The sequence below is a fragment of the Corvus kubaryi genome, unplaced genomic scaffold, assembly GCF_017639235.1.
Source record: "Corvus kubaryi isolate FWS band 111438036 unplaced genomic scaffold, C.kubaryi_AGA036_p1.0 37184, whole genome shotgun sequence".
In the NCBI taxonomy this organism is placed as follows: domain Eukaryota; kingdom Metazoa; phylum Chordata; class Aves; order Passeriformes; family Corvidae; genus Corvus; species Corvus kubaryi.
This window is the reverse complement of record NW_024581051.1, coordinates 549209-573824: the sequence shown is the minus strand read 5'-3', so window position 1 is coordinate 573824 and position 24616 is coordinate 549209. Positions and strand designations below refer to the sequence as shown.

Genomic DNA, 24616 nt, shown 5'->3' with positions numbered 1-24616 from the left:
AAGGGATCACATTTCTTCAGATTAAAACAGACAGCTAGGTAGAGGGGAGAAAGTGGTTTTCCAAGTGCCATAAGGGACTGCAAAATTTTGATATGTGCTTACACTTCTTTTGGCTCAGACCAGCTCTTCATGGGGGCTGGTCTGTGTTCTTGTTCCATTGGAGCCAATCAGATCCATTGGCAATCAGCTGCAGTTAGTACTGCTGCTTACAGAGCTGCCTGCTTCTTGCTGGCTGGCAAATTTGCTTTCTAAGTAACATTACTGTGGTTTAAATAGCAATTCCATTTTTAATGAATTTTACCAAAAAAGAGGGAATATAGCATATGAATATATAATAGCATGTGAATAATACTAAAAGAGCTACAGTGATAGAAATAACTGTTTCCCTCAGGCCATCTGCATCTGTGGACAGCCATCCGCAAATTAGAGTAATAGCTGTGTTCACAGGAAGTAAATATTGGTTAAGATAGTAAGAAAATACCTTTTTTTTTTTAATAAGGTAATAAATGCAAGTGTTCAGCACTGGCATTGATGCTAAAAATGTCCCTTAGGAAAGTCTGTGGTTGCTTCTATTCCCTTGCATCTCTCAGAAGCTCAGACTATTCATAGGGAAAGCTGATACACAGTAATTGGTTAACTCACAGCACGTCCTTCTGCAGGAGAGCCCTCAGGTACAGATGGCAGGGTGCCAGCATAAGCTGTGAATGAGAAATTAAGTGTTAAACAAAATCCCCTCAGAGGATTTTCATGAATAAGACCCACAGTATTTCTCTGTCATTATGGCTGACACTTTATCTTCACAAAAAGAAATTAACATTTTCATCAATAAAGGAATCTAAACTCTAGCTGAGATGTAATTCAGTTCAGTTCCTTTAGCGTGTCTAGCACTTCATTAAGTAAAAACAGGCAGCAGAGTCCAGTGAAAAGAAATTTGATTCATTCAGGATGAAGTCAGTGGTAGCAAGCAGTGTTCACTGACACGGGGTGTGGGCCCAGAGTCCTCCTTAGAGCATGAAGTGTAAGTTATTGTTCGGCAGCAGCCCTGGAGCTCCCAACCAGCCCTTTCATCAAAGTCAATTAAGGGATGCAAACACCATGCTGCAGAGAATTGGGCTTATGTTTGCCAGATCATGATTTAGAATACTGGTTCTAGAGAAGGCGGATGAGCCTGTTGATGTGTGATGAAACCTGCTGCCCGTGCAAGCCGGTGAAATTCAGGAGGAGTACACGAGTATGAAATGACGTTTTCATGGTTTTCCATGATGCATCGTTGAATTCAGTGGAAGACTGCTGAAAGGATAAATAACCAAAGAATCCTAATGAATACATGTCAGAGGATGTCTCACTTATAAAGAACCTCATGGATCCTCCTAATTTTTTTCAGCACTTCTGGCTTTCATAGATTTACCCCAGATGTACACTAATTTAGTATTTATCTTCACCTAGTAAAAATAAGTGAATGGCCTTCTTAATGTATCTGGACATTTCTTGATTGACTTAATTGATTCTGCTTTAATAAGGTGGTCATTTCTTAGTGTTGTTCCACCTAAAATAGTCAAAAAAAGTTCTTATCAGAATTGAAATTCATTTGAAGAGTATACATGCCTGTTAAACCAAAAACTGTTGGAATTGATTATGACAGACAAAAGGTTTTAACTTTACATTTTGGGAATAGAAAGTATGTATTTTGATTGCATCTCACTGCAAAAATGACATACATATACCCCCACACATGCACCTTTGGTACATAGAAGGCTTCTTTACTCTGCAGCAATAAATAGTCTTTGATTATAATAGTTACTTTCAAAGAAAAAATACATATTTTAGTAGTTTCAGGTTGGCAGCATGAATAAAATTTGAGACAAAAGGCTGCCAAACTGAACTATGTGTTTGGAGGTATTAATGAACATATTTTCAGAGTTACTTGAGAATTAGAAAGTTATATCATCTAAGTCCTTGCATACATTTTATAAATTGTTATGTGATGCTGAATTGTTGAACCCTGATAGCTGACACAGATAGCTAAATTCTGGGAAAAAATTTCCTGCGAGGCATTAAGTATTTCAAACCCAGGAAGGAAATTCTTTAGCTCAGGACTCAGGACTGATATTTTTCATGTAATGAATTGGAGGGGCGGGGAAGGCTGGAATGCGAACTATGAGGATGGAAAACATTTAGTCACTCTTGGAATGATATGAATGTTTTTACAGGAAGCTTAAGTAAACACACATGCTGCTGCTTAGTCGGCTGCAGTTAACTTTTTTGGACAGTAGACAAAATTTAAACAAGTATGCAGACTCGAATGAAAGGCTATTGAGCAGCACACCCTTCAGGCCCAGTTTTGAGCCAGTTATCACGTAAACCATTAGGTAAAAAGTTAGAGTACTATTTGGTTACGGGGATCTTTTCCTGTGTATTTTTTAATGGTAAATGCTTGAATGCTCTGATTTTGAATTTCTTTTAAGTTGATTGATGCTGGTTTCATAGGATCAAAACATCAAACTTCTTCTAAAGGTGTAGTTTGTGTTATGAAATACTACAGAAGAGGGAGCTATTTCACTTTCCCCAAACATGGGCATGTTCTTTATTATTCACGTTGGAGATCTTTCTCCTTGTTTATAATATGATTTTTATTAATTTTTTTTTCCCCCAAAAAGAGGATTTAATTTTATGAAAACAAATGAGATCTTGGACATCTTAGAATTCTATTCTGTTGAGCTTATTCAGAAGAAATACATGCAGAGGAAAAAGCTTAGAATACAATAGTTACTTCCCTATTTACAACAAATTTTGTAAAACCATGAAGTAGGTATTTCCCTCACATGGTATTACCAAAAGTATGAAACAAAATCTTTTAGGAGTTAAAATATTGCATTCCAGATGAAACAGAGCAAAGAGATTGTTTTTCATGTAATAATAATAATAATAATAATAAAAATACCTTCAAGAGGTGAAGCATGTGAAATGTTTAATTTAAAGGAGAACAAAAAAATGAGACTGATTAAAGCTGGTTGTGGCTGTTGCTAAATAACTCTTAACAGACAATTTCTCTTACAAACACCTGGAAGAAATTTTGCTTCCTGAATAAAAAAAGCTTGTTTTTAAGTCATGAAGTAGATTCAGAGAGATAGTGTTAGACAAACATGTACTTATTTTGCAAAATGAAGGTAATCAGTACTTGGCAAAAGCATACAGACATCATCAGAAATTGAAATGTTTGTCTTTTGATTTCAGTTCCTTGATTAGGATTCATCAAGGATATTGCTGCTTCCCCTGGAAATGTCCTGAGTTAATATGAAAGTGAAATTCATGGAGTCATGCAAGTTAGAAAGGACCACCAGAGATTTTTCAAGTCCTTTGTCCTGCTCAAAGCAGGTCCAGTGGCAGAGGGATGTCCGGGCCTTGTCCCAGTTGAATTTTGAGTATTTTGAAGGATAGGGATTGCACAAGTCTCTGTGACCATGTTGTAGTTTGCTGACCCATGTGGTTTAAAAGAAAGATCAAAACAGTTTTTATTAAGTTGTACTTTCCCATTTCATGCTTGTTTGTTGTCTCTCATCCTAGCCTGGAGCTATCTCCAAGGTTAGCCAGGCCTTCTCATCTTTGTACCTTCCAGTTAAGGAGCGGTAGACAGCAGTAGGATGCCCCCTGACCCTCCTTCCCCAGGCTGAGCAAGCCCTGCTTTGTCTCTCAGCCTGCCTTGTATGCCACCTCTCCAGCCCCTGGCCAGCTCAGTGGCCAGCCTTGTGACGTGCTTGCTCAGGTGCATCCGTGTTTCTCTTCTGCTGAGGAGCCCAAAGCTGGACACTACTCCAGCTGTAGGCTTCCAAGTGCTAAATGGAGGGCAACCATTGCTTCCTTGTACCTGCAGGCTCTGCTTCGGCTGGTGCAGGTCCCTCTGGTCCTTCACACAAACCAAAACTGAATGCTTGGTTCTCTCATAATATATTTGGCTTTGCAGTAGAGTAGTTAAGTGTAATCCCACTTTGCTTTCTGATACAAACTCTGTGGCCAGAGTTCAGATTTTGAACAATGAAGAATATGATTATGAAGGTGGGTATAATTTTTCATTCTGGTTCCACACTCAAGAAGGATTCTATTTAGTTAGTTGTCTTTGATATAATTTATATAATTATGGTGACATCTTCAGTGAATGGTTTGTTTTTAATATGCAGGTAAACAGTAGAAGTCAACAAGATTGCAGTAAATTGTCCCTGATTTTTTTCTTTGGTTTTGTTTGTTTTCCAAGGCTTCAGCAGTCAGTGGTATATTTCAGTTTCCTTTCTCTTGTTTTGTTGTTTTGTTTTTTTTTTAATAATTGATCAAATTGTGTATATAATAAAATTCTAATCCTGAGAAACAAATTTTCCCTGATCTCACTGAAACACGGTTGCATCAATTTCTCTCCATGTCTGAATACTTGAGCAGTATCTTAGGACCGCAATACTCATCAAAATATAGCAAATATAAGGCACAGTACTAGACCAGATTGACCATCCTGTGTTCTTGTGTGTGTATTTATAGTAGTTCACATTGTTAACAGAAGAAAATATCTGCTCTTTGTACTACAAACTGTGTCACATCACTCAGGAGAAGTGAGAGGTCTCAGAAATCAAAAAAGAGGGGTGTAGAGATTGGTTTTGCTCATATTACAGAAGTATTCTAGATTGGAAAAAAATCAATGAAAGTACTATTCCACTTGGATAACTTATTTCCCTTTTTTTTTTTGACAACCGGTTTTTGTGTTAGTATTGTTAATGTTGGTCCTTAAGGACAAAGCCAACTCCAGGCATTATTTGAATGTCACCGTCTTCCCTTCTTTCACCTTAAATGCAGTTTGATTTCAAGCTGGAATGAATGAGATTCAGGGTTTGATCTCATATTGTAGTATTTTTCAGTGAACTAGTCAGACTAGAGGTCCACCAGTAGATGAAATAGCTGATGTGGATTTTAAAATCATTGAAGTTGTTTTTAAGTAAATGGCATTGTAAAAAATTAATTCAGACATTTTTATCAACCTCACAGCAGGCAAATTAATAACCTGCACTAAAATTCAGCAGAGAAAGTATCAGGATCAGAGAGAATATATCAAAGCACGGTGTTCTAGTAGGAATCTGCATTTAACTTTATATATAAGCAGTTGACATCAGCAAAATCTGTGCTCTGTTAAATAATCCATTGTTTTCATCCAGACTCTCTTCAATCCCCTCCTCTTTATTTTCTTCTCTCTTTCTTTCTACGGTACGGTTGTATTGTTGGTAAAGCACACAGGCAGAAACAGCACCCATTTTTCCCACCCATTGTCTGTGCATTTGTGCACTGGATCTTTCTTCAGCCATTTCTACCAAGAACAGCAGTGAAAGCCCAGTTCAGATTGTGTGGTGGTACATGCTTTTTCAAGCTTAGCTACCGCTTGCCTATTCAAATAGCCAGAAGTCTGGCAGAGCAGATCTGGCTTTATTTGTTGAGTCTTGTCTAGTGAAGTGAAAAGGCCTGAATTTATTTTTTTTTCCTGGCTGCATTTTTGCACATGTGGGGGTAGGGAATGAAATTATTTCTTTTGTCCTCTGCTTGCAGCTCATTGAGAAGCAGGCATGCATATAAAATTACTGTATCTCGGGGCTTACCTTTAGGGAGAGGAGGGAGAAAGAAACAGATTTGTAAGCTTGACTAGAAACACTGAAGATGCTGAAAGCAGGCCCAAGAGTGGAAGGTAACAGGATAATAAAACACAATGAATTGAGGATGAACAAAAACTTTTCAAAGTAATATAACAACAGTTTTATTTCATCCCTTGTAAGAAATACTATATTACTGCATGTATTAAAGGCACAAAAAATGTGTCAATGTGCCCAAGAGAAGAGAGCATCAAAACACAGAGGTTTAGTTTTGGAAAGTCACAAATAATTATATAAAAAAAAATATATATATATATAATTATGAATATTTATGCTGGTTTTCCTAGCTGTTAAGTTATACCTTTGATTAAAGGGAAGTTATCTTGAGGGGTGGACTTTAGTGATGGGGAGTAAAACACAATCCTCTTTCTCTCTAGGTTTAGTTTACACCCAAGTGGATCAATGGATACTAACTAGCCTGCATCTCAACTTTCAATAAGGTCTTGTAGGCTTTTTGTATCAAGATGTTTTACCTCACGTACTGCAGTCAGATGACAAAACTGCAGTTTCTTTCAGTTCTCTGCCTTGTCTTACTGTCTGTGAACTTTTCTCTGGGCAGCAGTAATGATTCATATGATTTGTAGTGGTTTTAACTACCTGTGAGTACAAGCATTGCTGTGGCTTTTTTGTCATTTGAAGTGTAGGGTTTGTGGTGGCTGACCAGTAACCTGAATGTAGCTTCAGGGTAGCTCTTGCATTCTGGTCTTTTGCATGTTTAGGATATTTTGGTTAGACAATGGAATGATGCTAAAAGTCAATTTGGTTGCAAAACTAGTTTATGTACTCAGAGGCCTACACAGGATTAATTAATGGAATGTATCATGTTATGGGCATATATTGGTATATAGCAATATCTTCATGATTCCTAAACTAATGGTTTGGTGAAGTTGCAAATGTTAAGTATTAGACATTAATGTGATTTACTCAGATACTTTACTGAATGAATTTGAAAACAACTACAAAGATTTCATTTAGACTAAAAGAAGTCTAGTTTGGAAATCCACAGATTTTAAAAAATTTTGCTCATTATGTCTATTCTTCTACACTACACATCCAAAATCAGAGCTGTGAGATGAAGAATTGATGGAAACCCATCCTTTGACCTCCAACCTAGTAATTTATATTAAATCTCTACCAAAGGAAAAATTTTAATTTAAATAAGAAGATATTTGAGGGATCTAGAGAAACATGATGCCATTATACAGATTTCCAGTTTGTATATGAAAAAAGGTGTTAGTGCTTTTCTATATGTTTTTAAAATGTATTGCTACTTTCCTACTAGAAATTATACAAGCAACAGAATTTGAATGTTACTCGGCAGGCGCATAATCTGAAAAATGACCTCTGAGATAAGTTTGAAGTTATCTAACTTAATTGTGGTGTCTTTAATGCAGTTTTTTCATTCCAAACTCTAGTTAGCTGACCTAATTTTAAAAGTATTAAAAATGTTCATCAGCTGTATAAGCTGTTGTGCTGGGAAGAGCAGGGCTGGAGAGAAGCTATAAAAGCTGAAAATTGTGAAAGACAATGAAAGCAGAAAAGTTCATTCTTGTAATAGGATAATTTTCAGTTGACTGGAAGGCATGGGTGCAAAAGCTGCCTGCTGGAATGGAGCCAATAGGCACAGAAATTTTGTTTAACAGTGTATACTTCTAACAACTTAATCTACATTGAGTAATATTTTACCCTTACTTGAAAGACTAGCTGCCTATAGGTAATAATGGCAAAATCTGTGGTCTGAGGATGAAAGATGACAAGATGTGGCCACCTCCAGTCCATATAATTTCTCCAGATTTTCACAATTTATCAATTTAAGTATGGAAGGCTTTTTAAATATAATTTCCTATAAATTTTCATTTCTTGAGATGGAGAAACAGAGTACACGTAAACAGTTGAAGCACTGAAATGAAAGCTCACAGTTCTTTAAGTCATGCAAATTTTGTGTCCCGAATATTTTGTATAATGTTAATAATGCTCATAACTATGAATTCATTGGTTCTTCAGTGCCTGCATTCTATGAAGGGCACAAGATAGACAAAATAAGTCTCAGAGAGCAAAAAGTTATTCAAGAAAATATAGGTATTGCTTTCCTTCTGTATCCTGTTTTATGATGGTCATTTTGAGGTTTCTTGTTATTTCCGTAAGTTTCTGGGTTTTGTTTTATTTTAACAACTTTCTATACTAGAGCACATTAATGTTTCTGTGTACCCTATGTATCAAAACAATTTTCATATTCCAGCATATTTAAATGGTGTCCAAAAGTAAGTATTATACTGTTGATAGATATCTTATAATTGGCAATAATCTCCTCAACTTCAGAAAGCATAATCTGGGACTTCACAGTATACTGTAAGATGTGATATTTTCAATGAAGAGACATGTTAAATGCTTTCCAGAGATCTTTCACATGCAGTGCATCCTACGTTCCCATCTGGTATTCAGAGTCTCTCCTGCTATAAATTTCAGTAGAGGTGATGTTATTCACACAGAGCAAGATTTGACTACTGCATTACGTGTTTGATGTGCAGCTTGGTAGTATCAATCAATTCAGCTTTAGAGAAACTCTGTTCAGTTTCTAAAGCAAAAATCCCATCATGAAATTTTGATGAAATACTTTTGGAGAAAAGTGGACAAAATAAATATTTTGCACTCAGTTTCAAACTGCATGTTCAGGAAAGCTGATTTTATAGTGAACAAGAAAAAAAGTGGTATGTTTTTCTGTTTCAATACTTGAAAAATTTTCTGCAACTTCATACTGTTTTTGTTGAGTGTACATCACTTTGAAACAAAGTCTGTTTCTCGAATTGTTTCTAAAGTACCAAGAATATTCATCAGAAACAAAAGTAATTAAAATTACTCTCTAAACTATTACATTGCATGTGGATTTTTGTGAACTTACTTCAAATATTCAAGAACCTCTTATTCTTTTTTCTACCCCTAGAACCAACGTATATCACAATAGGTCCGCCCACCTGTGAGGTTTTGGTGAACTGCACTTTGACCGAAAAAGACTGTATCTATAGCTTCAAACTGGACCAAAATGGTTGTCGCATTTGTCAGTGCAAAACTAGTGAGTATGCAAAAATACAGTGGCTTCTACCTTTTATATGAAGCTGTATGTGAAAATGGTAGTATGCTGGGTTTTCCCATTCATAGTGTTGATTATATGTTGTGTTAGTATGTGTGTGCTCTGTAGTTGTTTATCTTTAAAGAATTGATTCCTGATTTCTGACACTGCTTGCTTGCTTAAAATGTGTTTGGAGGAAAACGTACAGTGTTTGACTTGAGGTAAAAATTTAACAGCTGACTAGAAAAGGTAATAATTTGGGATCTAATATTCGTGTAGACTTTGAGAAGTCTTATCAGAATTCCACATTTCATTTTCCTCTGTCTAAAGAATTTTATGAGCATCTAGGTTTCTGCACTTCAAAAACTCCTGTTGCTAAACAGCCTATTTTCAACTTAGCTTTTTTCATCAAAATTTAGATTTTGAGGATAAATGTTTGAAAATTATATGCTTGGGAGTGGGTGTTTGTATATATATGAGTATATCCATATTTATATTTCTTTCTAGAATATATTCTTATATTTATTTTATATACATATATAATATTTTAGTTAGCATTTATGCAAGCTTTAACATCTATTTCTTCCCAAAGGAAAAACAATGTGCCTTGTGAGAACTTTGTGTGTATCGAGAAAAACGTATTTTCTATATGTGTTTCCTTAAGACTTCACTGTTTACAGATGAAATATAAAGGAATATCAGGTTGGTTTTTGGAATTGGCCAACAAAGGACACCTGTGGAGTGCTAGTCTCAGCTGCAGGATGCATCTCTGTGGCTGCCAACCCAACCTAGGAATGGGTTTAAACTCTCTTTGTAATGTTATTGTAGTTTTTCAGTTTTCTTGAAGCCTCTAAGGCTTTCACAACTAAAGTATTCCTCCATTCCTCCTCTTTTGGTTTAAGTCCACTCATTCTCAGCCACTTTCTAAACCAATATGACTATTGTAGGGATCCCGAATAGAAATGGTTAAAATAAAATTCTTAATTAGTACAAACTAAAGAGTTTTAGGAATGGATTGGTGTTGGAGAAGACATCTTAACAAAAGTAAATATATGGCAAGCTGTAATATTATCATGGCAATACAGAAATAATAGCTTTGATTCCAAGTTGTATTCGTGGAAGGATTAGGTTGGGTTTTCCTTAGGTTACATCCCAGCTGTTGCATATTTGCCTTACTTTGTTGTTCCTAAGGAAAATGTTAGAAATGTTAAGGTCTGCTTTTAGCATTGTATTTTGATTTTCCTTCTCCTTCTGTTATTATTAAATTGACTGGGGAGTTCGACACAAACAAGAAGATGGACATACTTGGCAAATTTCATCATCTATGCCTGTGCATGCAAGTCCTTCCCTCCGGTCTGGTGCACTGGAGGCACACCATTCCGAAGGATGATTTCTTCTGTTCTAGGTTACTAGATTGCATATGGACACAAACCACGTCTCAGGATGTTATTGCTTAGAGTATTTCTGATTAAATAGTGCATAAGAACCTATTCAGGGGAATTTTTGTCTTGCCAGATTTGCTTGAAATTATCTTCATTTTACAGTAGCAAACTGTCCGGAGCAAACTTAATAGTATCATTTGTCATCTTTTGTTTTTTCCATTAAATAATGTGACTAGTAGATTGCTTAAAAATCTCAGTCATTTAGATAGGGGAGACCTTTATTTTCTAAGGAAGTGAAGAAAAATAACAGCTTGGAAATCATCATTTGGTGGTTATCAATCAAAATGACAGAAATTGAATTTTTCTGTAAAGTAATGTCTCTCACTTGCAAGGCTCTGCTCTGGACAAATGAGTGTGTAAGAAATGAGAAGAGAGGAGTCTTAGGTCAAATATGCTGCAAATGTACTGTGCTAGCTCACTGTGTTTTGCGATCCTGTGTACTTTAAAGTCCAAACCAGTTCAGTTGCATCTTGGTTCTCTTAGGGATGTCAGAACATGTATTATCTTTAGCTCATATAGACTCATGTGGACTTTTGGGAACATCACTATCTTTATACTGCATCTACTTGTTTTTTTCTGGTCTAAGCTGCTTGACAGAGTCAAATTTAAGTGCCTCAGTAAGAAAGCCCCCATGCCCACACTACCATTTGAAGTCATCTTATCCTACTTCTACTAACCTATTTCCAATAAAGTTTCCTTTTTTTGTTAATTTCTTTTTAGATATCTCTGCTGAAGGTTTGTTATACTTCAGTTATTTCAGCCAAAATAAAAGCAAAACGACAAAGTAGAAGAACATAGAGTGAGGGTGTAATTTGTTCTTCATTGTTATCTTCATTTACATTCATGTAGCCAGAAATAAGTACAACAGGTTTATTTGGAATGATTATGTAAGTACAGTATAATGAAACTTGTTTGGTGCTTTATTCTAATTAGTTTCAAGTCTATCCAGCCTGGTTCAAGCCAACTACAGAATGAGAAGGAAGAAAGAAGCAAATCAAAACATTTCTAGAATATGATTTTAATAGAAGTAGTTTACTTTGTCTTTTATCCTTCTTTTTGTTTCTGCAGTGAACACAAAAACATGCTGTAGCAACATGCAGTGAAAAAATGCATGCTGTAAAGTAAAATAAAATAGCTTTTTAAAGTAACAGAGCCAGACCATAGTTGTAAGAGAAGGGAGAAAAAAAAACACACTGAGCAAAGAGTGAGCATAGACAGATATGGGAAGAAAATTCAGTAAGTACACATGGAACCACAAATGATGAGGGAGAAAGAATGATCATACTGACCAGAAGCATCTAGAAGCCAAAGCAGCGCTACATGACAACAAAAGGTAAAAATTATAATCCAGAACCTAGTGTGCTGGTTTGGCCAAATTTAGAAATACATCCTCTGAGAGAAGGGAGGTTACAAACCACACCTCCCGCACCAGGTTCGGGAAAAAAAACTTTTTCCTCGAAGGAGAGTGAAAGAGATAACAACTATTTATTTAAAAAATACACAGGAAAAAAGATACTAATGCTAAATAATGAAACCTCTTGCTGTAGAGAGAAAACCTGGGAAAATTTCAGAGTCCTTAATTTCAGAGTCCTTCCTTGGATCTCTCTCTCCCCTTCCTTGGAGCTGGGACAGGGTGGTGGGCCCACCTCCAGGGTCAAGGCCTCGGTGGAAATTCTTCCCGATGTATTCTGATGTTGAAACAGTCCAGCAGAGAAAAAAGGGAAAAAAACCAAGTCCCAGGAAAACAAAAGTTCAATTCTCCGTCTCTCTCTGGAGAAAGAGGAAGGTGAAAAACTGGCTGGAAAGCAGCAAGCCGGGTGCTTCCCTCCGCTCTCGCTCTCCTGCCGCAGCTGAACGCGAACCGGTTTTATCTCCGTGTCCTCGAAAACATGAAAACAAACTGAAAAACTGCTTTGAAAGTTTTGGTCGGGTTTTTCTCTTCTCAGGCTCAGTTTAAAGGCATAGAAAGGCACAAAATTAATTTCTGGGCATAGGGCAGCAACATGGGATACACATCATAAAGTCACCCCAAGACACCTAGGAAGAACCACTGCAGAATACCAAGAATAAAACAAGTAGGAAAAACATGAAAGGCATTACCCAAAAAAACCCAAACCAACCCCAACAAAAAACACAAGGATGGTATAAGATGATACAAGAGCAAAACACAAACAGAAAAAAGTAAATAAGAAAAAAATTGTAGTGTGCAATGATTGCTCTTGTGTTTGGAGTTTCTAGGCCGTTACTTTCATAGGGAGAACTGGAGTGGAATGAAGTCTTTAGGAAGACAAATACATTCAGAGGAGTCCTTGTGGAAGACCAGTGATCCACTGTTTGTGAAGCAGGACTCCTGTTGCCCTAAGGAAGACTAATGGGTATATTAAATAATGCCTGCTTATTGCCATAAAATAGGATTTAAAATCTGATTGGTAGCTGCTGCTGCACATGAAGTCATTCTTCAGCAAGCGTCTGCAGTGCAGGCCTTGTCTGTTCCCTGGATTAGTTTCACAGAAAAGAAAAACCCTTTAAAATCTCTCCTGTGACTGAGACTAGTGTTTTACACCAAATGAATTGAACATATAGTGCTATTCAGGATATAAATGTGAGCACACATGACTTTAATATTTTTTTAACCTTTCAAATCTTACTAAAATGGAATTAAATTAGAGTGTTGCTGTCAATTTTAAAAATTGTTTGTGTCATTTAGAAAGCTTACCTTTGCAGTTCCAAAATGCAACTGTCATCCAGCTTCATTGATTTCAGACTCCTTATGGTGGCATGCCATTGTAGAAGACTGAGATGAGTCGTTTCCCCTGCACATTATAATTCATCACCTTCCACTTCATGCCATGGTCTCTTTTGTCTGTCAAAGCAAGTCATGCAATCACTGTTGAAAAATAAGAAATCTTGGTATATTATGTGTTTGCACAGTTCTCTCAACATGAAACCACCTTCTCCTCAACGCACATTCTATGGATGCACACAGAAATAATTTTGGAAGTGTTGATACCTTTTCCTTGAAAGAGAAGAACACGTTTTCTACCATGGAGTTAAAAGGAGGCACTGTCATTCAGTCTATACTAGCATGCACCAGAAGCATGGTCCTCAATATTCTGGCAAAGTCACACCATCTCCCTTTATAGCTGATGAAGCAGAGTGAAATTCCAGCATGGACTTTGACTATGTGGGTCTTCATTTAGTTGCGTAGGCATTCAAAGGCAGGATTGGTAGGTTTGAGGAAAGGTAGGTAGGTTCATCTACAGGCTGTCTATAAATAGCAACAGTTGAGGCTCTGAAAAAGTGTAGGGACTGATGATAGAAAAAAGCCTAAGAAAACTTTGTGGGGACTGCAGCAAGAGAACACATCTCAACTCCTCGTTTTTGTGTGTTAGTTCTACAATAGTTAGAGTCCTAACCTTTCAGTCTTATAGCCAAAATTTGAATATTTCATTCCTGTATTTCTGTAAGTAGTCCATACTCAGGGATGTGTGTTCTCAACATGTAAACTCCCTCAGTGTTAATTTTTCCCATTTAAATAAACTAATTTTGTGTTTATTTCTATGTCAAACTGAGGTCAGACAGTAATTGGACACTAATTACACAAAATATTCTTCAGGCAATGCATAATTCCTGGAAGTAGTAAAGTAAAATATAAATTAGGTAACACTCTTCTGTTTCAGTAGCAATTATCTTCCACTGTTACTTTGATTTCCCAACAAATTCCATGGAAAATAAAAGTTATAAAATAAAAGTCCAGGTAATCTTTCTTAGTGCAAAGGAGAGCACATATTAGATTTTTGAGTAATTCTGTAAGACAGAAAAAGGATGTCTTATCCTTCTGCAGTGATGTAAAAAGGAATAGCTATTACATATAAGACCTGAGTTAATGAAATACAACCATGGAAAATTTAGGATGAAGCACGTTTCCTAAAAATTTAAGGCTCAGATCAGAAAAAAAGTACATATTCTAAGTAGAACAAAAATACTAACTCGAAGCACACGTGCAAGATAGTGGAAGTGCTCCTTGAAGAGGTTGGAATTATGATGAACAACTCATGCCAAATAAATATTATCTGTTTTCTCACGAGAGTGATAGTCTTCGGCAGGATCTCTGAAGATTACAATATCTTGGACTTAGTGCTTACAGTATACCTAGTGCAGTAGAAGCAGATTAGGACTTCACTTGGCTTGACTTGTGAAAAAAAAAAAAACAAACCAGAACCAATGTGCTTGAAGCTTGATCATTCTACAGTAATTCCACCTTTGAGATGTCACCGCTACAATTTCATTTTAATGACTTCATGTGTTGTATGTGAATCCTAGATTTGTTTAGAGCAAATATCCAAGTGGTTGATTTGCCTCAATGGACTCACAAGACTATTTTTTTAAACAGGGTTTTCTAGCATCACAGTGCCCAGTCCCTTCATTTTTATCCAGCTTTTGTGAATCATGATTTAAGTCTAACAAAAGGAGGGAGGGTTAGTGTGGATCTGTGGAGGCAATATATTCAGAGAATTCCAGTTACTGTTAAGTAACCTAGTTTTCTCCTTCATAAATTTGCCTCCCCAGATCCCCACCCCCGAAGATTAACCAGCAGTAGCAATCCACACCGAGAGGACGGCTGAGGAGTGCTTAATTGTAAAGGTACTGTGAAACAGTTCTCCTGATATGATCTGTCCTCAGCATCAAGAAAATAATGCTGGTAAAGGTATGTAGCTAGCTTTGTGTAGCCATGCTACAAATTTTCAAGAATGGACACCAGCCTAAGCCAAGCTGAAATACTGACATAGTCCTTGTCATGTATTTATTAATATTCTCTGGCAGTTATTAATTTCATCTGAATTAGAGGACTGAAAACTAAAAGTATTTCAACATTGAATGCATTTTCAAAACTTTTTAGAGTAAGAAGATTTTCAGTCCTTACAGTGTATATATCAGTGTGTCCATATGTAAAATAATTTATTGGAAAAACATAAATACCCCAGTTTAAGAGCCTGGAGTTTTTTAAATACCATATATATGATAGAAAAAAAGAAAGTCTTCTTTAAAAAAAAAGATCTGGAATTACAATCAAGCTATTAGAAATTCAAGCAGAAGACCCTTTCTAGAGCTAACATGCAATTCATGGAATTGAATTTGGTTTACTTTTCAGGGGTTTTTTTGGCAATATTTTATAACTCCAAATATTTGTAGGTTCATGTGAGGATGTGAGGTAGGGATGTGAGCACTCTGAAATCAGGAATAAATCATGCATACAATGGTTTGAATTTAGGACAAAGACCTGTGATTCCTATTGAGATGCGTTGCCCCTGAGATGCTATACCTGGGAAGGAGAGGTTGTGTTGTATCTGAAATATTCCACAAAGTTACTTTTGCCAAATGCAGACATTGCTAACATATGGGACAGAATGTTGTTGTCTTGTTTGCGATGTGGGACCTCAACTGTGGTAGATCACATCAGTATGTCAGCTGCTGTTACATGCTGATTTTTGAACATGTTTTATTCCTTCAGCAGCCAGTGACTCAGTTTTACAGGTATCAGACAACCTTTTAAAACTAGAGTTGATGTTAGTGTTGAGAGTAAGATACTTAGTGGAAAAGAGTTTTAAAACACCACATAGTTTGTATGTAACATGCTGTGTAGAGCCTCACCATATCTTGGTAATCATCAGTTCTCAAGACTTTCTTCTACAGAGTGTTGTCCCATCCTCTATATCCCAAAGAGATTCCTCTTTAATGCTGTCATGCTCTTCTGAAATGCTCAATATTTGTTTTATTATAGTCTGCATGTATGAAAGGGTTTGTAAGTGTGTGGAGAAAGCGGGGGAAAGAAATCGTTATATTTAAAAGGAGTTTATGGGCAATGGTGATCAGGCTTAAAAACCTCACCAATATCTGTTTGTTAATAATTCACAAATGGGCTTTTTGGAAGACCAACTAATCTTCAGCTGTTCTTTCTGCTTGTATTTTTTCCAACAGCATCATGTTAAATTGATCCAAATGAATCAAATAACTTGAAATTCCCATATTTATGTCAGCATATAATGTGTTAAATTGTAGCAAACTACAGAACAAAGTTTTGTCTAGTACTGCAGTCTTTAGAGGACTCAAAATCTGTAAGCAATAGCTTTTGCCATTATGATGAGGACTAGTGAAGACTGTGACTGACTGTGAACTACCAACTGGACCTGTTGGTAACTGACTTTGCTGCTGCTTTTGCAGTCGTGGTTGCGCATGGCAAAGAAAACTGCATGATCTTGTTGTGTGGGCGGGATTCACTGCTATAAGTACTCGATGCATGTTAGTCCTCAAGTGAGTATTAGTTCTAAGCAGGAGACTATTTAATAACATTGTTGGTTCAGGACAAACAACCTTTCCATGTTTAGTGTCCTAGCCTTCTACTGTACTTAATCTTTCAGCATTTTATGTAGTATTTCAGCTAATGTCATCACATTAAAAAGATAAATATTTGTAGTAAAAAGACACCTCTATGAGCCTGAGGCGTTCAGGAAAACATTCAACTTTTCCTAAAGTCGTATCTCATCAGTATCATTCTGGGATCAACCAATATCCTGCATCGAAACTCTGAGCTTGTCGTGCAAATTGTTTTCTGTGTTGGCACAACCTTATTGACATTTCATGTTTTATAAGAAAAATTAATGAACATGTTTCTACTAACCATGTAGAACTCTACTCTCCACCCAGATATTTCCCTTAGCAGCACAATGAGAGATGTCTTCCCTTTAATTGATTTCCTGTTCATCATTCTGTTTCTCTTTTATTCTTCTACCTCCTATCTACCCATCAGTTTAGTTCCCTATATGTGATGTCACTATAACTAATCACGAAAACAAAAGACTAGCTTATACTATGTGATCAGAAGCTTGATCTCATTCTGTTAGAGTTGCAGTGACATGCAAGTGCATAATGCAGTTCAAACTCTGAATGGTAGTTTTCTTCTCCATTAGCTTTTAAAATGTTTACTATACCCTCATTTCAACCTGTCTGGTTGCCTTGATACACTTTTGAAGCCATTATTAGACCAGTTAAGGCCGTATCTCTTCTCTGCAAATGCATTCCATGATTTTGGATTCAGTTTCCTCATCACATTTATCTAAGCAGAGATGGAAAACACCCTCAAATGAATACCTTCCAACATTTTGTCATAATAAATTTCCTCAGTTCATTGCAGTTGACTTTCATGAACTAGTTCTCCTTGTTCCTCAGTATGTGTCACTTGAAATGCAAAACCTTAGGAAAAAATCTGATTTTACTTATCTTTTCTTAATGGATTAGTGATTATTTTAGCAATGATTAATTTAAACCAATAGCTAAGGCTATAGAAAAATTGTCAATATGACCAGTTGTATACACTGAATTGGATCCATATTTGAATTTTTAGGTTCGCAATCTTTTCAATCTTTTTCTCTTTCTCTTCTTTCTTTCTCCAATAGCTACGCTTTGCTTTGTGACATCGGTGATTCACTTAATTTTCTGAAAAAAATACCTGGCTTAAAATGATGGACTGTCCTTTTCAACAGGCCTGTGCAGCAGTCATAAACTCTGTGTACCAGATGGTACTTCATTTAGAGTCTGCCTGCAGTTGTCATGTTTTTAATAATGTTTTAATAGGATAAATTTAGATGATTAGATGTAAAATCAGAAAGCAGACCAGAATTCACATTCTTAGTTTCATGACACTACATTTCTTCGTAGAGAATTTTTTTCGAAAACTGTTTAAAATCTACTTCCACCATTTGTACTGTCATACTATCAGAAATTTAAGTGCAATAACGTGTTAATTTCAGTAAAAAGCATCAGAAATGTAATTTTCAGCATTTTATTAGAAAGACAGTGAGCAGACGTCTGTGGAGGTTATTCTGATCACCTCATACATAACATTGACATAACACTAGAAAGTCCATACATTAACAGTTGTCTGCACTGACTTCAACAAACTTTCCCTTTATGTTTGACATAGCCAGAATTTTGATGATTTTTCATATGCTCTTCACTGTCTGTTCCTGAGAGGCAATGGTGATTATTAGTCATCTACCTCAAGGCTCTGAAGAACTTTTCTTTCTTGGCCACTTACAAAGTGAAAATTCTTTCGCGGATAACTCACTATGTAAAGGATTAAGCAAGGAGGATATTGCTTCAAGACTGGATCTCCTGGTTAGTATGTCAGCTGTCTATTTGAGTTTTAAGTATACTTAACGTCATGAGCTACTTGGGATGAGACACTTGGGATGTCTTCCTTCTTGTGTAGCACTGCCCTAGACACCCTGGGCCTTTTAATAAAGCATATTAACTTTAAATGCAACAAACTTGTTTTGCATTTCTGAAAAGCAGTTTCACTAGCCAAATCAGAGCAGAATACAAGACTGAAAACAAAGTATTTGGCTGTGGGATTCTGAGGCATACCTATTTTGCCATCTTGTATAACTTCCTAGTCAAACCTGGATTTTGCACTTTGATAGCCCTCCTTAGCAGATAATCTGGAGACAAATAAAATGAAGAAATATGCTGACTAAAAAAGAAGTTCTTCTTTTTTCTGGTTTTTTAGATATTTTTTTAAATTGTTATTTCCAGCTCTTCCTTTTACTTTTTTAAGATGCCTGTTTATTTCTCCCATGCTTTTGCATATGTACCTTCCTTTTTCTTCACCTGTGTTCATGATCCTACTGTTTATAGGCAGCCACATAAACATTTCATCTCCCTGACAGTATGCTTCTGAAAATGAGTGGCTCTGCTCAGTTCAACCTGTGCAATTCCAGGTTTATTCACTGATCAGTTCTGAGCATCTGCAGGAGATATCATAACTTACATTATATCAAAGATCATAACTGGACATAATTTTTTTGGAGATAACCTAGTGTACTTCTCCGTACATTCTTTATAAAGTTCAAGCCTAGCTTTAAAAATTACAACTACCTTATAAAGTCTTGTGTAATGAAAAGTTCAGTTAAATTTAATTATCACTGTGTGTTGCTAGGGGATAATTCTGTACAAACATCCTAGTATAAAAGCTCAAAAGTGAAAGAAAAATTCTCATTATTTTAACTTGCTTCAAGAAAAGTCTTTGTGTTAAGCATAACTCACTCTTTACCAGAGAAAAATATCAAAGTTTCCTCTGCATTGTAGTGTCTTAAAATCAGCATTAGTGACTACATATTAAAAAGATTAGTATTCTTGGTAGATCGGCCTGACTTAATCCTCCAAAAATGTGTAAACCCTCATGAAGATCTTTGTATGTGTGTTTCTCTCTAAAGCAAGAACCTGAGATAAGGGTTACTGTTGCTGTGCAAAGGTTAGATATGACTGAGAATAAATGCTTAAATCTTGTAGTATTGATACTCTGCTTCCAGACACAATCTCTAGAGGTTATGAAAGGATCGGGCATTTCTTTTTCTGTATTCTGAATGGCAAAAAAAACCCCACCAAACTTGCACCCTTTTTTCTTCAGACACCAAATTCGCATAAAAGTGAAGAGGTGAGACTCACGACCCTGATTATATTCATCCTATTTAAACTGAACACTGTTGGTTGGGATAATGAAACTCTTATGTTGTATTGCACTTGCATGCCCAAATTCCACTGCAGAAGTAGGCAGTGAATTTGCCAGTTTTTTCTGAGGTTTTGGTCTCATTCTGAGACAGTAAGAAACATGCTTTCTTTACCAGATGAGCATTAACTTGGTAGAATAGATAAGGAAACACTTAGCTTAGCCACATCTGGTTAAGTCTATATTTTGCAGTCTTAAATGCAACATTACAAAAACAGATGAGGAAGCATTTAAGTAAAGCAAAGATTCCTTCTGTAATTTTCCTTCAGTAAATTACCATGTTAGAGAATAAGCCAATGTTAATAACTGATCTTTGCTTTGGAAAAACTGTGTCCCTAAATGTTCATCCCCCTAAAGGAAAGTGGTCTTTAGGGCTCAAATGAGGGGCACATCTGGAAGAATACTCTTCAGCTGACCTCTGTACTACCAATACTTTATAGTGGTGTGGATGTTTCAGCTAGAGATCAGCCATCCTTTAAATATCACTCTTAAAGTCAGGCCTTTGGATATCACCCATCATATTCTTCTATTGAAGAATCTTAATTATATTTCCCCCTTTTCCTATTTTGATTTTGATTTCACTTTGGCTATTGTAATAATGGGCATTTCTTTCCCTTGTGTTTTGCATCACTAGTGTAAAAAACCTCATAATTTTCTGTTTCCTCTCACCTCTGCAGCCAATAAAAGAACATTGTATCCCACAATATGTTAAGAGTAGTCTTTTTGGCATTTCTTTGGCATTTCTTCTTTCAAGAAGAGTGAGAAGAAACTGATTAATCTCAAAATAGTAAATTGCAATGAGAGTGAATATAATGACCATTATTTATCTGTGTACCAGAAAAATTGAGATGCCAACAGTTCTACATCTTCCTTATACCATAAAAGGCAGATGAAACTTGGTACTGGACTTCAAGAGACAGATCTTTTAGTCTAGCATCTCTAAGCTTAGATCACATCTTAGGGTATCACAGTTATATTTTTTAAAAGCAGGTCTAAATCAAGTTGACAGCAAACAGCATAAAGAATAAAAGATTTTAATATATCCCACCCTTTAAGTTCTATTTAAAATAAGCAGAGGAGAAATAAAGATGATCTATATTGAACAAAAGCCTATTAAACCCATATAATGTGTGGCAAGTATGTGTTATTTTAGATATATTATTAAAAGCCAATGGAGTCATGGATGTTGGACTTGGCTGTGCATCTGTTCATAAAATCATGTTAGTTTGTGGTACCAGGTGGTACTCCCCAAGTTGCTGACAGGAACTGAAGAATCCTGTAGTGTCTACTCATACAGTTTGGGTCATTACTGAAGAATTCTGTCAAATATTTTAAAAATAGGACAGTCTGAAGGTAAGGCCTAGCACTATTAAGAAAGTTACAAAGTAAAAGGGAGCAGGTTTGGTCTGCTGAGGATGTGTTTGATATAAACAGTTTTCATATTGTGATAAACTGCGTGTGTCCTTTGCAGGAGAGGAGCTGTGCACCGGCCTCATTTCAGGCTGTTCCTTGGACTGTTCCTTCGGCTTCCAGACTGACGCCCACAACTGTGAGATCTGTCAGTGCCGGCCGCGGCCCAAGAAGTGCAAACCCATTGTATGTGACAAGTACTGTCCCTTTGGATACTTGTACGTATTCTCATCCTGAAAGCACACTTAAAGCACTCCCTGTGTGTACTGAAAATATGCAGAAATCCAGGAATATGTTCTTGTGTTTCCTTTGTGGCAAAGCGGGGGGAAGGGTGGGAAAATACAATGGTGTTATGGATGTGAGAGTGCAGTATTCTTCAAAATGGATTTTGATCAACAGATTTGGAAACAGCAGCTCAAAAACCAGCAGATTATGAAGGCAAAGCAGTGCTTAAATTTTTTTGAAGAATTTGACAAACAAGATGGGAAAGCTACTTACAAGTAATATCTCTTGCACGTAGCTTTTTGAAATTCTGTTGGCATGCTTTGATAACCTTTCATTTTATAGCCCATTTATTTTCTTCAAGTTATTATCTAGTACTTCAAGTTTCTTTTAATGTTGATATGACAGCAGACTAGTCTTAGTGAGACATTTCTGGTAATTACAGGATTTGTGAAGAACAGTACTATATCTTATCTACGTTTTTGTAAATGCGTTCAAAATCTGTATTTGTGGTGGACTTCTTTCTCCATATTTGTGGTATTTATTCAATTGTGGAACAGGTGATGAAAACTGAGCAGGTCTTTTGTTACAGAAATTTCTTAGTAATTGGTTCTGGTGGCATCTATATATATATTTTACCATATGTTTTATTTTTTATGGGTTCATTCCATGTTACTGCCTGCTTTTCATAATAGTTTAATTTCTACCTCATGACAGCAGATCTTCAGATAACATTCATATGTAATTTTTTTAAAATTATTTTTAATGAAATTTACTATACTTGCAATTCCTAGTGTTTGATAATAATACTCCTTAAATTTCTGGTTCATTCTAGGGTTCTCTTTGACCCTTGTTCATAAACGTTGCAGGTTTTTTAATAGCCATCTTTACTGTGGTGTGTCCTCTTAGTATACTGAGTAGTAAATGAGACAGGAAAACAAAGAATTTTAAATTAAGGAGATAATAAAATTATCTTCAGGCATGTTGACTTCAGGGGTGGCTGAGAGTTATTTTCAGTTTTGCAAGTGGGAGAAAGTAGAACCAGAGGGAAGTCACAGAAAAGGAAGAGCAGTAAGTTTTAGTCTGTATATACCACATAGTTAATATATTGACCTACAAAGGAAAATTGGAATTTACGTATGTGGGGTTTGTACTTAGATAAGCTAAAACACACTCTCCTTCCTTTATTTTTTTTTTATTAAAGTGTGTGCAAAGCAGTTTTATTAGAAAATCTATGTGAACTAAGTAGCAAAAGCATTTTACAAATAACAGCACATTTTAATGGGCATAGTATGGTAGTTGTAGGATTAAGATGTTTTAAGAACAAGTTGATTTCAAGCTGATGCCAGTGTTTTCAAGAACCCTGTCTTTGGGATGATCTTTCTGATACATTTTTGTGCACCTGAAAAACAGATGAACTTTAAACCTTTTTAAGCTATTTGGAAAATAGCTCTCAATTTAAATTCTGGGTTTACATGTACAATGTAATTTTATTATGCACAATGCTTGGCTGGTATTTTTAAGTGATGAATGTTTAATAAAGCTTTCAGATAATTCAATTTTTTAGAAATTGGAAATGAGCACTCTAATCCTGTCATTCTCTGCAAAATACGTGAATAATTACACTGAATGAAATTAGCAACATTTGAAGATAACTATGTATGGAACTGTTTGTAGTATAAAGGGCTAAAGTTGTGGCAAGAACTACTTTAGGATCATTTCACTTCGAGTTTTACCTTGGTGTGAAAATTATTTAGAGTTGTGGTTGTATAGTGTATTTGTTCAGTTTACTGCTACTGTGCCAAATTCCTTTTTAAAATACCATGTATTTGACTTCCATGCATGTTATGATCATTAAAAACATGGGATGTGATGGAGGACAAATCTCTATTTTAATGTAACTACTTAGTCACAAATAGGACAAAAAGAAGGAAATATTACAAGAAAAGTATATTAGAGAGTGAACAGTTAAGGAGTAATCATCATATTTGTGATTTCTTTTTTTAAGACTGTTAAAAGTTAGTAATTGGAAATACTGAGTTTTGCATCTTTAAAGAAACCAGAACCTTTTCATAACTGTCTGAAAAAATCTACTAAATAAAGCTCACTGCTTGAAAGCTCTACACATTAATGGAAAGAAGCATTCCTTGTGATGGGATAGGCATACAGAAAGTCTTTCATTCTCCACTCTACTGTAAGACAATTTTTTATTCTCAGCCTTTTAACTAAAAATTAAATAAAGTTTTCTACAACTTGAAGCTGGGCTTTCTAGAGATTTACATAATTTATTTCTCCTCTGTCCTCCTAGGTCATGTTCTATAACTTCCCATGTCTTTTCTTTGTTTAGCACATCTGTGCCTAAAGTTTGAATAGTATTATCTGCCTTTCTGAAAAAAGACAAGGAAACATTCAGCATAGGATTCACAGAATGGAGGGAGCACATGCCAGGGATGGAGACTTGTACAGCCCATAAAACCACTGAATCGAAGGGTGACACTTAACAATAATTTTCTTTGCTCGTCAGTCACTTCCTTAGGAGGATGCTCTTATTTTAAAGACGTAGATATTTAAAGTGACTTGCTTACCTTTTACAAATTATTTTGGTCATCTAGGAAGAACAAGCATGGCTGTGAAATCTGTCGGTGTAAGAAGTGCCCCAACCTGCCTTGTGGTAAAATCTGTCCATTGGGCTTCCAGCAGAACAGTCATGGCTGTGTTATCTGCAAGTGCAGAGGTATGTGCTGGTGCATTACCACCTCTAACTACAACTTGTTTTCAAAGCAGGTGGAAACCAGAGTAAAAGAAAAGCAATACTGCACAGAATACTTACAAATTAAAAATATGGTAACTGGGGAGGAGTTGGTTCAACATTGCTCAGAGGAATGTATTGTTTTGGTGGTGTTTGTTATCTGTTCATCTTTGCTTCAACAGAAAGCTTCAGCTCTGCTTTCATCTCCCACTACAAAGGCACAAAAAGTTTGTTATCATTAATAAAAATGGTATCAGGCTCTTAATAAGCAACTACTAATAATAAGCTAGTTGAGGGTATTTTTTTCAGTAGTAATGTTCACCTTGGCTTCTTCACCATTGTCTTTTCTTTACAAACAAGTGTTGGATTTGTTAGATGTCCAGTATATCACCTAAAATTGGAGTGCTGTTTCTTGGATGCTTTTTAGGCAATCTTAATGAACAATGAGTAGAGAGAACAGTTACCCAGGAGAAAGGTCTTGGT

The 24616-nt window shown here is 36.0% G+C and overlaps 1 protein-coding gene across 3 annotated transcripts in view; it reads left to right on the top strand.

Annotated features, from left to right (window-relative positions):
* Window positions 1-24616, top strand: part of CRIM1 (cysteine rich transmembrane BMP regulator 1) — a 175794-nt gene that overhangs the window by 131552 nt on the left and 19626 nt on the right. For all 3 annotated transcript variants that reach the window (XM_042022013.1, XM_042022015.1, XM_042022014.1), the window contains 3 exons: window positions 8620-8748; window positions 21224-21380; window positions 23997-24118. In XM_042022013.1, the coding sequence (XP_041877947.1) occupies window positions 8620-8748; window positions 21224-21380; window positions 23997-24118 (408 nt within the window). The remainder of the gene's footprint in view (window positions 1-8619; window positions 8749-21223; window positions 21381-23996; window positions 24119-24616) is intronic.